This window comes from Gallus gallus, chromosome 7 (genome assembly GCF_016699485.2).
Source record: "Gallus gallus isolate bGalGal1 chromosome 7, bGalGal1.mat.broiler.GRCg7b, whole genome shotgun sequence".
Lineage (NCBI taxonomy): Eukaryota > Metazoa > Chordata > Aves > Galliformes > Phasianidae > Gallus > Gallus gallus.
In genome coordinates, this window is record NC_052538.1 from 34,935,292 (window position 1) to 34,948,983 (window position 13,692).

The window sequence follows — 13,692 nt, forward strand, 5'->3', positions numbered from 1 at the left end:
TGTGTTTTTGTTGGGTTGCTGGCTATGCACTTTGAAGAAAATAAGTCTGTTTGCTTCCCTGTGGAACATCTCCAGCAGGGAACTCACCCTGTAATTTCACTCCCACAACCGCTTTTCAGGTTTAGCTAAAGGTCCCATCTTTCAGTGCTTTCCTGTTTGCAGGACATTACAACCTGGTTTTGCTTCTTTTCTTAATACCTCACGTTATTCTGATAGTTGCTTCTTTCTAGGAACAAGTGTTAAATTAACGTGAGGTCACAGTGAGCATCGGTTCCAAAGACCACTATGTCCATGAGAACCCTTCAGCATTTGGCTGAAGGATTTTGTTTCTTGATGGAGCAGTGAGATGCTATGCAGACTTCTGTGCTTCTGAGCTGTGATTATTTAAGAGCAGATAGATTTAAAAATAAACACCACTCACTTCACAGATCAGATGCACGTCTTTCTCCTGAACCTCATTAATACTGACTAAAAATGCTAACAGGAGAAACCGCTGCCAAAACCTATCATCAAACAGTAAAAATGCCACAACATTCTGAACCGTTCCCATCAGTGACTCTTCTGAGCACGTTCCCAGTCCTGAGTGCTGAACACAGAGACTTCGAAGGCTTCTGAGCGCTGTTTGTAGTTTTTGATTTATTGTAGAAAAGTTATTGTAATGCAGTTCGTTTTTGTACATCTAAATCCCATAAAACAAATCCATAGAAATGAGGATACTAACAGCATGCAGTCGGCATTTTCTTTTTTAAATGATTCTGGTCACAAAAATAACAACACTTTCTTTTTCTTTGAAAGCCACTAAAAGCAGAGGGAGAGCAAAGCATGCAACACTGTACACATTTGCATAGTATATTTTACCCAGCATGCCTTGTAGAATGCTACACATACAGTATCTAGAAGTAAAAACCGAAAGGGGCGAAGCAGCAGAACAGAAAACATGAATTTGTGGGTCTCATTTTTGGGTAAAGGCAGCCACGTCTTTACCAAAGTGCCCCCAAACTGGCTCCTGGTGGGGCTGGGCACTGCCAAGCTGGCACTGGGAACTAGTTTGGGTGAGGAACAGATCTTCTGGGAACTGAAAAGCCCAAGGGCCACGGTTTGCAGCTTGAGCAGTACTCACCTTCTCTTTACCCCCTGCTTCTCATGCATACATAGAACTGCACTTTGCCTGATTCTCTTCCTATGCTGTTCTTGTGCAATTCCACTGTGTGTGCACAAGAGGAGAATCGGGCTGTTCAAATGGCAGCACACCCTGGGCCTGAACAGCCTAACCTCGCTGTCCTTTCAGTTCTGAACACACAGCAGTATCAGTGGCAGTTTAGGGCTGACCCTCCCACAGCAATTCAGGTGCAACGTTTCTCTCCCCCACGTCCCTCACCTGGCACACAACAGCGTGCAGCACTACGGCCCCAAGAGCTCGCTGGGGAAGTTCATTCCAGACCTTGGGCTGCTCGGACAGGAGCGCCATATTCATCAGTCAGACGCCAGAATCTATATGCTGAATTGGAAGTTTGCTTCTATTTATGGAATTTCAGTTCTGAGGAGGAGATCAGCAGAAATGAACACAGGGTTTTGTAATTTTAAAAGGTTCTTTCTTCATTAGTCAATATGGAGTAGAAGTTATTGAAAAATCAAGTCATAAGCAAAATGCAAGGCCTTAGAAATAAAATGCTCAAGTATCAGGCAACAAGTTAAACTGATCGAAAATGCAATAAATACATTAATGCTGGATCAAAAGACCTATTTTCTTTCAAAAACACGATGCCAAATGCAATAGTGGAATTACTGTAAATTTGTGCTATTACAAATGTGCTTCTTTTCCCTTGCTCTGTTTTTACATGATTGGCAAAATAGATGATTCTGTATGGTACAATATTATTTCCTCACTATATTGATTTTCTACTGCTTATACAGAGTAGAAGCAATCTCAAAAGGGGCTCTGGCATTCAGTTTATTTTACTTTGTATTTCAGGAACCGTTTGTAAGGCATGTGATAAGTGGTACGTGGCAGTTATGGCCAGACCCTGCAAGCACTGACTCTCAGACAAGGCAGTAATACCCACTGTGCCCAGCAGCAGGTGTTTGCAGGGCCCAGAACACAGTAACTCACTGCCAAGAAACTTGGGGGCCGAATGCAAGCCTAGAAGTATCAGTGAGGCCAAGGCCATGCTGCTCCCAGCTTCACCGCCTCCAAAGGAATTAGCTATGAACCATGACATGAATGACACACTCATTACTGTCTGCAAATAATTTCCGCCTTCTCCCAAACCTTCTGCATGGATTCACTTGGAATGTTTGTCTGGACTTCTTCAAAGGATTGTGCATCAGGAATGACACCTCTGTCTCCAGCTTAACAAAGGTTTTGATACTGAGTGGAATCTTCAGCTCTTTTTTAAGTTAATACCTCACATGTACTTTACAACATTATCAACATGTCCCTGTACTTTTAAAGACGTGCATACCTTTATTTTTCTATGTGAAATAAACCGGATTTGAATAGCAACCCAACAAACATCATTCAGATGACTGCCAGTGAAGGAACATACACTCTTTTGGCCTCATTTTTTCCCCTGAAGTTAAAGCTGGCTACATTACAGTGCCTTACAGTCAGGTTTGAAGGAATGAGAGGCAACTGCAGCAAAAGATAGCAGAACCTCACGTATCTAAACTGGCATTAAAGCTGTCGCCCGGGAAGAAAACTCTCCAACTCCAATGTGGTGTTAGAAAGCCAACTGGGGAATGTAACTCAATTTATAGTAATGACTTTCAGGAGTGAAAACAGATCTGTATTACTGATATTTTACCCCAAATGCATCTGATTCTTCCTTGTGGTGTCTACTTTTGCTTTAAAAAAGTGAAGACCATGAAATGAAGGCCAGGCGTCACAAGTACTGAACTTGGACAACAAAATCTATCAGAGTGACTTTTAAGATATTCTTAAAGCAAAAATGACTGACGAAAGCCCTCATTTACTTAAATTAGCAATACTATTTTGAGAATGCTGGAGCCTTATCAGTGAAGTGATTTGGAGAGGTTTCAGAAAACTCCATAGTACTGGGACCAAACGGGATTCAGAAGACCTGCAGTCAAACTGAACTGTAAGCTGAGGGCCTGTGCACATCTCAAGTAACTGTCACTGCCTTGTTATTCCTACAGCCACCATTCCCCGTTTGCAAGTTTCACTCTCACAAATACGTGTAAACATTATTTTCAAAGCAAGGGGCACAAAAGGTTACCATCCCAATTATCAAGTTGAGAATAAGCTCTCAAACCTAGAGAAAAACCAGTGACATTGCTTCTCCTTGCAGAAAGCCAGCACCAGCACTCTGCGTATGGCCACCAGCAACTGCCTGCTGGAGCTCCAGTGCCACCTCCCACCCCACCATACCCAGTGCACCTGGGTCCAGCACAGCAAGCAGAAACATGAGATCCAAGCCAGGGAGTGCTCCAGGAGCTACTCTTGCTCATCTCGTACACATCTAGGGCTAAGAGGATTCCTTGAGGTACAATCTAGGTGTAGGGCCACGCTGCACTATTGGTTCTCAAGCAGAGGAACTGTTTTTACCAGGTTGAATGTTTAGAAAGCAATCATAGAACCCGGCCCACTGTTTATAAACTACAGTTTTATACAGAATAGCTTTCATTGTGTTCCTTTGAACAGCAATTTCATAATCTGCTCACTGCAGAAACATAGCCAGTTGTGAGTTGCGCATCCCATGGGATAAATGTTCATGGCCATGAAATGAACCTGTACATCTGCTAAGTACAACCTGCCAAAAAGGAAAGATTTTAAATTAGGAATTCAACAATGAATTGCCTTTAAAGTGCCTCCAAGAGTTTTAAAATACTTTGTTAATCCATCCAAGACATACGAATGCACTGCCTGATATTGTCTTCAGATGCTAAGACTGTCATATCACTTTCATTGCTGAGCTATTGTTAACCCAAGTTTCCTAATGAAAAAAACATTAGGTAACAACAACAACAAAAAAAAGCCATCTAAAATTCTCTGTATAAGCCAGAGCTTAGGAACAGAACCCCAACCTTTGCTTAATAATGTTTTAATAATAAGAAGAAATGGTATGAGGACTGGAAAATTACTCGTATTCATTGAGGAATACATGAACTTCACAGCTGTATATAGCAGCATTGCATAATAAATCACAACACAGCTGGATAGCACTGCTGCAGTTCTAATGCAAACACTATGAGTTAACATGTCCTGACCAACATTGCAGCTCTTACTGATTACCGTGTTTCCTAAAAATAATTCATTGTGTAAAATGAAAGAGTTCCAGTAGCCCGTATCTAGGATAAATTAATCATCTATTAGCATGTGCAGTATATTTGTGCTTAAAGATATACCTATCTTCAAAGGAAAAAGAAAAAACACCAAGCAATGAGATCTGCTGGATCTTTTATAACTGACTTCTTATATTTAAAATGGAGTGGGCAATAGGAGCGAAGAGGGTAAATCAATTACGTACAATAGTAAACTTAAACCCATGTAATAAAGGATCTCAATGGGTTCTTCCAAGACAATACATGATGACCCTGGCAAGCTTGTTTCTATTAGAACAAAGAAAGTCGTTTTGGCACTTCAGCTGCTGCAGGTGATGGAATTTACGCCTATGTGTTGTGTCGATCTTTCCCTTTACTAGCATGACATGGAAGACTTAAAAACAAGGCTCCAAAAGGCTCTAGAAATAAATGCCATTTTTTGTCTAGGAAATGATAAAGCAGTAACCTTGTTTACTAGAAAATATATGCAGGTGCTTCACAGCTACCTGCCATTAAAATGCAAATATCTTCAAGCAGTTAAATGACCGGATCCCTAATGCTACTACAGAATAAAGATAAACAGCCATCTAATCTAGCTTTATACATCTCAGTGCATCCTTTGCAATTAATACTTTAATGCACACAAACAAGAAACTTATTAAAGCTTATAGAAAATATGTTTTGCCTAATGCCTTCTTTCTCATGCAGGTATGTGTGCTGTACATGTAACAAAGATCTGTAAAAATTACTAGAGAATGCTCCACTGTGCTATAGCAGAAAATAGTAGAGAAGGCAGCTGTAGCTACCATTCCCAGACCAGATCTTGCCGTGCTTTCTCAGCCTACATGCACTTTTGGAATCTGTGGGCATTCAGCTGGAGAAAATCCAACAGGATCAGGTCTGTCATACCCATTCTTAACTCTTGTTTCTCCAATGGATGCAGGTATTTAATATTTTTTTCTTGGCAATGGGCCCACTTGAATCATCCAGTAATGTTTAAGGTTGCCTTTGAGGTGGCAGAATTATTTAACAAATCAGTCATGCATCCATGATCTTCTAATGCTGCTAGAGATGTACGTCATTTTTGGCTGTACCCGACAGGAGATGAATTACTTTTCTTGTTTTTAACATCAAGAAGATTACCAGGCTCAGTGGTGGTGGAAAATATCAGTGGTCTTTGTTAACTGGTCCAGAAAGTGGAAGAAACCATAGTGATTAGGAAATTCTCTTCGTGCTACATGCTCTTATAGCCCACCCTGGGGAAGATACACAGATACAAAAGTCAATGATCCTCATCTCTGCAAAAACTTTTGACACGAACCTGCATACAAAAATGCACGTTCAGCATAGTTCTGTCAACTTTAGAAAACATGCAGTGTGGAACTTCAGGAGTCTCTGCTTACAGACATGGCTGTGTTGTACAAAACTGCCAGTTACGCTCATGTTTCAATCGTACCGGATCTAAGGCTTCACTGATGATGTAAGACATAAGGTCTGCCCACAAACATTGACCTATTTAAAAAAACTGAAGTCTCAGTAGGTGAAAAGAAGTGATCAATAGGAAATAAGGCAGCAATATCTCCAAGGATTTATCGTAGTTCTTTGAATTAAAAATGTCAGCTCTACATGTGAGCGATTATTTTCTGATACTCCACTTTTATTGCATGCTAATTCTGATGAATGTATCATTCCCACTTTTATCATTTAGGGATGCTTAACCCCACCCCCTGTCCTCAGATTTCCCTACTGGGGTTGAAACTGATGTTCTTCTGGAGAGCTCTTGTGCGATGCTGGAATTTTCAGACATTCAGAGATGGATTTTGAAGGTTGCAACATGCAGGTACTCAGATGGACTGGAATGGAGGTACTCTACACACTGGGTAAGATAAGTATCATCTTCCATTTAAAAAGGCAGGATACTCAAAATGGGAGAAAAAATATTATGTATCCAGGTACCAGTTTCGGTACTACTACTACTACTACAACATCTGCCCCATCCCTGGAGGCACTCAAGGCCAGGCTGGATGTGGCTCTGGGCAGCCTGGTCTGCTGGTTGGCGACCCTGCACATAGCAGGGGGTTGGAACTGGATGAGCACTGTGGTCCTTTGCAACCCAGGCCATGCTGTGATTCTATGATTTTGGGACAACTAGCTGTATTCAGGTAAACGAGAGAGAGAGGACAAAAAAAGACTCAACCTCAAACCACACAAACTGTCCTGAAGTTTGTTCATTTTCCTGTTTCTGTTTGCCCTTGCTGTGTCATAGCTCATTACTGCCGACCCCAACACAAATGTCAGTACTGGCTAAACTAAAGAAATCATTTTGCTGCAACATTCATGCCAGCTCTAAAAATAATTTCAAACTGGAAAGTATTTTGTAACTGCTGCAATAATTTCTGATTTTGGCACTCTCAACAGTTTACATTTGGTTTGTCTGAAAAAGCCATTCTGGAAGTAAGTAGTTAGGATAAAATGCTTTTATTCTAACTGTAAATGTAAATTGAGCTTCCAGCAAACAAATACTGCCGCTGACTTTCCGGCTTCTACTGGTTTCTAATTTTCAGATTCTTCGTTTTTATCTTTTTCATTTGATTGCAACATGCTCAGGTTGACTTTCCAGTCAATTCACCCAAATTCCAACAGGAATTGGTTTATAAATTGGTTCCAACTGGAACTGGTCATTTGGAATTTCCAGCACAGGAAATTACTTTATAAGTGCCTCGCTAATTACCCTAAGTTACAAACTGATGTGCCTAATATCTAATGACGAGAAAAGGTATGGCTATAAATGTATATGCTGTACTAAAAAAAAACTCAACAAAATACAATCTGTATGACAGGGCATAAACGTAAGGGCATGATAACTCTTTTGTCCCCTACTTAACATCAAATGACAGCAGAGTGTAACCTCAGTATAACCGCGTTACATCTGCCAAATTAAGGTGAATTGTTTTTCCTAGCTACGTTATGGCAAGTTATCGACTGATGAATACTATTTTTCCCCAGGTTCTTGAACTCAAAGCCTGTGTCGTGAATCATGGCTATATCCTCCAGGGGATCCTCGGTTCCTATGGGGCTTGTAAGTGTCCTGGTATGAGTCAGAGTACTCTTCTTCCACTAGAGGATAGTGATCTCGGCTGTGTTGGGAACTGGAAGACAAGCGGTTCCTGCTCTTCCGAGCCCTTTCGTTGTGGTAATTTTCATCTGAGGTCATGAGACTTCGTCGCTCAATTGGAGAGTTCTCTGTAGAATGGCTGCTGTGCCTCATACGCTGGCTCTACGAGTATCAAAGAATCCAAGCGTTAGCACAGATAAAGAGTAGTTGGCATTGTTAAGCTAGTTTTGAAACTTTATTCTGAGGTCTTTCAAAATCCATCCACTTTTGTGAAATTCATTCTATGTTAAAACCTGTACGCTTACAGGAATGGGTTGCAAGAATAGTTTGGTTCCTAGAGCTGAAAGCAGACCAAACACGGTATTACAGCGTGTATCTTACGGCATTCACCACCTTAAATATTACAGGTCGCTTAGCATGAAAAGTGAGCTGATGTATTCAGCATTTATCACCTTTCTCTGATCATGAACATACTAACATTCATGCTTCTATTCTGCTTAGAAATAGTTTGTCACTGGTTTATGGATTTTCAGAAAGCAGCTGAAGAGGGTTTTTTTCCCTGTTGTTTTTGAAGGTTCAGCTCTCTGAGCTCTCTGTAAAAACCTTCACACGACCCAACAAGTGACAGCAGCTAACTGGGCAGCAAAGGGATAGTTAAAATGTTAACAAATTCTTCCAGCTAAAATACAGTATTTTAAGTAAGTTAACGAGCTTTTCCTATCCTCACATTCCCAAAATGATTTATTACATTTGTGACATAAAAAAAACTGGTCCATATATTTTGCCCGTGAACTAGCACAATGAAGGGATCTATGCAGACAACAATCCGGTTTACTGCCATCACATTAAGCCTCTCATCCGTACAGCTCTCTGAACAAACGTGGTCTGTGCTTTCCTTTCCCGAGATGACAGACCCAGAGTCACTGTTCTGATCCTGGCAGTGCCAGCAGAACGCTGCTGTGATGGCTGCACCCCTGTGGCCTCAGTTTCACAGGCACACACAGCATTGCCCGCTCCTCTCCCTTCTAAAATCTTGGGCAAGGCTCTCCACGCTCTAAAACCTTCCTCCCATTACTACAGCTTCTCTGTGGCAACTGTTAAACTGCATAATTTATAACCAAAGGCTTGTCTGCATGGGGAAGTAACCTTGCAGACAGGTGTACATTACAGCACAGCAGATAGGATGTCTCGTCTCCCGATGTGGATCGATGCTACCAAGGTTATCCACTGAGAGACTCCACATAGTGAGCTGACACAGAAAAGCTGCTCATCTACAGATTTGTGCTGTGTTACAGGGCAGCAACTTCTATAATGCCTTCCCCAAGTTTTCCTTGCAGCATCATGCCTTAGTAGTGTCTGTATGACGAAGTCCACATATTTTCTTCACTAGTGAACTGCAACTTTAACTTCCTATGCTCATGTTCTCCTCATTCCCTGCAGCAATTTCCTCTCTGGATGCAAACTACTCTTTTCTTAAAACCTTTCAGTCTTTATTACGATTGCATAGTCATCCTGATCCCACTATTTCCCTCCTGAGATGTGTAACCACGGCATAAACCTGGTGTGGCTACGTGCTGGTGCTATACCCCAAATTACATTTGATCTGGTAGCACTGTCTGCATGACACTGCCTTCAGTAGTTGACTTTAAATGCCTCTGGAGCCCAAGCAGCACTTATCCCCAAGACCTGAACTGCAGGATGCAAGTCTATTCACCAGAATTAGGATGAACTACATAGGTACATAGAAACCACAAAGGCTAACCACTGGCCCCAGCTGGCAGTGACAATTTACTTATCCTGCTGAGGCCTGCAAATACATGTGAGCACCCCCATCACTCCCTGCTGAGCAGCTCACAGCCAAGGACCGAGTGGCCACAGGCTCTGGAAGGTGCACCACACACCTGTAATGGCACACACCTGGAGCTGCTGGGCTCAGCCTCCTTTTTACTATGACTCTGCTGTACATTGCCAACTTTACCCTAATGACCTTCATGAAGCCCAAAGGTTCAAATTAAATTAGAAGCTTCAATCACAGTAAGTTATACTCCAAGTGACAGTTGAGTGAAAAAGAGACATTCCCAAATCTTGATTGGGTAAAACACGAACAGACTGCCCCAGCAAATCTGCATCAGTTTCAGGTATGACTGCTGTAAAAAGCTTGGGGGCTTTTGGTATTTGGGGCTTCTGGTATTTGCTTCCCTGAGGTATCAAGAGAGGAGGAGTCACCAGGCCATATGAAGTATAAATTCTTAATTTACCATCAGCATCTAAGCTAGTTTGGTTCCGAGGATTTGAGCGAGGGTTTTAATCACCACCATGACATCACAACATTTACAGCTGAAGCAAATGCTTCCAAAGGCTGGAATTAGCACACACCTTCTCGGTGGGTAAGCACTTCCAATGGTGGAAGTCTTCAAGACAACCGTGTAAAAACCCCCAGATTCTTGAAATGGGCCTGAGTGCTGGAGTAGCACTGAGAGCCACGTCCTGCAGTCCTCAATTGGGCACCATTCACTCAGGGAGAAATTTACCCCTCTGCAGAGAACTAGCACCATTCAGGTCCCAGCTAAGCCTTCACAATGAGGGTGAAGTGGGGATTAGGTGATGCATACCTTCAGCCAGCCCACTGCACAGGGGTGATTTTCATCTTCAGTGTGAGTTTTCCCTAAGTAAATGGAGCAACATTTCACAGTCACTGCTGGTGTCCATTGATCAGAGAGAAATAAATGCCTGAAAAAAATTCTGTGGATACACCCAGTTTTCAAAATGAAACTGAAGAGGTGACAGTTCTACAGATGGTATTTTATTGTCATGACGGGATGGAAAACTGAAATCTTAAGGCAAGTGAAAATGGAAACAACATTTTACACGTGTGCTTTATTAGTAACAGAACAGTGCTTGTGCATTCAGCCAGTCAGGAAACAGTGGCTTACTGAGCCTAATAAAATCAAGCACATCATTAGAAAGGTGAGTACCGAACACCATGCACCTTCACGAAGTGCCATTCACCCACAGAAAAAATAGCTTCATTTTCAATGGCAACACTCAACAGTGAGTCATCTCCTTCAGGAGTGTTACCTGCTTCCAGACATTCTACAAGCAGAACAGAGGTTAAATTTGTCAGGTGAATAATTCATCAAATCCCGTTTGCTCGATCTACTTTGGACATACATTAGAAGGTGCACGTCCCTGTGAGGTCACACACACACAGAGCACCTTCTGAAACGCTCAGACTTCGCTACAGTCCTGGTCTTCTCAAGCATTCACAACTATCACTTCAACAACACGTTCTGTTTTCAAACTTAGTAAAGCACGTACTTCTCGTTAAGGACTATTTACATGCCACGTTTGAAGTGCCAAAGTTCAGCCGTTTTTGAGCTACCCCTGCGAAGAAAAACGGTCAGAATTTTTTTTCAATGGGTTAAAAAAATGGAAATTCTTCACACTCAGAGAACTCAAAAGGTGAAGGCGTTCTGCTGACACGAGACAAGCATGGATGTTGGCCACCCAAATGCGAATGCTTTGTGGAGTTATGAGTAAGAAAATGGGACATCAGAGAAACTGTTCCTCCCAGCTACGGCAGCCAGGAGCTCCATTGCTGTGCCACAGCGAGTTCTCAAGCTGAGAGCATCCCGCTGCCAACGGCATCTCTTCCACATCAAAACAATGCCATTTTTTAATATGGCCACGATAGCACTTGACAGCGCTGTGTGCTGTTGCATTTCCCACTTAAGCCGGAGCTGTCCCAGTGCTTCAGCTGTGTCTGTGCTGACTACGGGCCTCCAGCTTGCATTCCTGCTGCTGGCTGTGGCCAAACAGCTGACACAGAAGCACATATGACTTCTGCTGTACACAACACGTACACCATTCCCCCCCAGAATTAACAATAACATAACAAGATACCTGACCTGCGCTGCTGTTTGGGGCTGAAATGTGTTTTCATACCTGCAGTCCAGAGATCGCAGCAGGGTATGGGGACAGTGCAGTGGATCCTAAGTTTCTCCCGAGAAGAGGAGTCATGGGTGTGCTACTGGTGGTGTGCGTAGCACGCCAGTACGCCTCCAGGTACTCCGCCAAGTGTTCGCAAGCATCTTCGAGCTGGTTTTCATCCAAAATTACATCAAACATCTCCTGATCACAACAACAAAGCGTGGTTCATTACAACGTTACAGGTGAAGTGAGAGATGTTCAACAGTTCTCATCATGCTAATGCTTTAGAATTAAATAAGTAGCAACCAGAGCACGGAAAGTGCAAAGCAAAGTGACACGAGTGGGCTCACGTGGTGACCCAACACCAAAGCTCTCCCCTCAGTGAGCCTCACAGGCACTGTGGGGTCCGCACGCCTGAAGGCACGGCACTCCATCAGAGAGTTTACTTTGCTCAAAGCACTGTAACAGAAGACAGGAGCTAAAGCGGTCTGCCAGAGCAACACTGGGGCACTTCACACTGCCTCTCACATCCCAGTTGGAACGCGTTTCCGGAGTGAAGCACACTCAGCACAGCACTTCACACAGTGATGGCAGTGCAGCAGGGCTCTGCCCAGGCACAGTGCAGTGCCACTCAGCACCTCTGCTTCTGCCAGCTATCTGCACGGCCCCACGTCTGCCCTCACATCCACAAGGCCACGCAGGTCACACCTTTTGCAATTCACCTGGGATCAGTACTGAAGCGTTAGTGCAAATCCTGGCATCTTGCCTCAGGCCTTTTCACCACATGAAATGCCCCAGAGGGATGTTTCCTGGTGAGCACAGAGGGACTGGGGGCCACAGGGCCCTGTGCTACCCAAGGAACCAAAGGCCACCACAGGCAGTGAGTGCTGGCAATGAAATGCTGACACAGAACCACAGAGCTCCTCAAGAAGATAAACGTACGTTCAGCAGTGAAATGCTGTACTTCATCTGTGATGTTAACTCTCTCACCTCCATGAAAAAAAAACTCTTGTGAAAACATCACAGGAAATGAGAAGTGCAGGTGGTGCAGGAACTGCTACAGCCCACACGATACTGCTCTGCCTTGCACAGCCACAGACCTGTCCTAAGCTGATGTCTCCAGGATGAGACTCAAAGACCTTCACTTGCACCTACCTGCAGCCTGCAAGTCTGCACCACAACTTTGGTCAGTGCTACAACTCTGATACTGATTGATTCCTCCTTATCAGTGTGGTACAGAAATGTTTCCTCCTCTGCCAGCAAGTGCAAAACACTCTCTTTCACTTTCAGTGCTAAGATCCTCTAGCCATGGGTATCCAACCTTTGGGTTCACCTGGGCCAGGCTGAATGAAGAGGAATTGTCCTGGGCCGTATCTATGTAGGTTGCTCCAAAAGTAATGCCTCCTATTTATTTCCATGGAAACAACAATGGCTACACAGAGCACAACAACACTTTCTGACAGAGCAAATGCTCAGCTATAAAACACTGTTTTTCAACAGTCACCACCATTAGCTTTGCATTTTTGCCACAAGAACAAGAGCCTGCATGCCACCGTTGTAGAAGTCAGACCCGCTGTTGCTGTCACCACTGCTGAAACACAGCACCCTCTCACTGTGCTCCCACTCATGGGTCAGTCTCTACAGACATTCACGAGTGTTAATGAATGTCAGTAGCTGCCATCTTTCTGTATAGAGGAATTCAGTGACAGCTTTGCTCCACCCACGCTCCCATGTCAGACTCCATTTGGTCACAGTGCCCCTCTGCTGCCATCTGTCCCACAGCACCTGATGGGATGTTGGTAGGAAGGTTCTGCCTCTGCTGCCGTACCACCAACATAACAAAATAGAAGGCATTACTTTTGGATCAGCCCTCATAAAATATATCATATAGCTAATGTATATGAGGTAGAAAAACTTACTTTATTTTTAAATGTTTTTTTATTAAAGCATATTAAAAAGAATGCAGCAGAACCATAGCAGCAGTGGGATACGTGACCATGTTCTGGTGAAAGCAGTGTAAAATATTCTAAGTGCATTACCTCAAGTACAGAAAAACCAGATTGGGATGTCTATGAGCAGCACACCTAAAGCCGTACAATGAACACAGTCCCCATTTCTTTGAGCCACACAACATTCCAGCTTAACGGAGTCATGCAGCAGCAGTCACGGTCAGAGTGAAAGATTAGCAAGGAATTAATAATGAAAGCAGTTCCTGAACTTAAATATGCCAAGAAAGCAAGCTATTTTTATAATGTCTAGACAATACAGCACCACCTGATTGCTTAAGACTGACTTGCAGCACATGAAACAGACTGTGGCTTTTATGGCTCACAAGTATCTTTACTTCAAACAAATGCTGCTCTTGC

General features: G+C 43.2%; 1 protein-coding gene across 13 annotated transcripts in view; it reads right to left on the reverse strand.

The window, feature by feature from the left end:
• Nucleotides 1-614: 614 nt before the first annotated feature.
• Nucleotides 615-13,692, reverse strand: part of CACNB4 (calcium voltage-gated channel auxiliary subunit beta 4) — a 76,678-nt gene continuing 63,600 nt past the window's right edge. For 7 of the 13 annotated variants that reach the window (NM_001396491.1, XM_046943393.1, NM_001305679.2 and 4 more), the window contains 2 exons: nt 11,342-11,527; nt 615-7,558 (listed from right to left, as the gene is read on the reverse strand). In NM_001396491.1, the coding sequence (NP_001383420.1) occupies nt 7,298-7,558; nt 11,342-11,527 (447 nt within the window). In that variant the 3' untranslated portion in view covers nt 615-7,297. Of the gene's footprint in view, nt 7,559-10,008; nt 10,062-10,177; nt 10,781-11,341; nt 11,528-13,692 lie in introns of those variants that run through there. The other 6 variants (XM_046943396.1, XM_046943401.1, XR_006939787.1 and 3 more) reach the window with 5 other exon arrangements.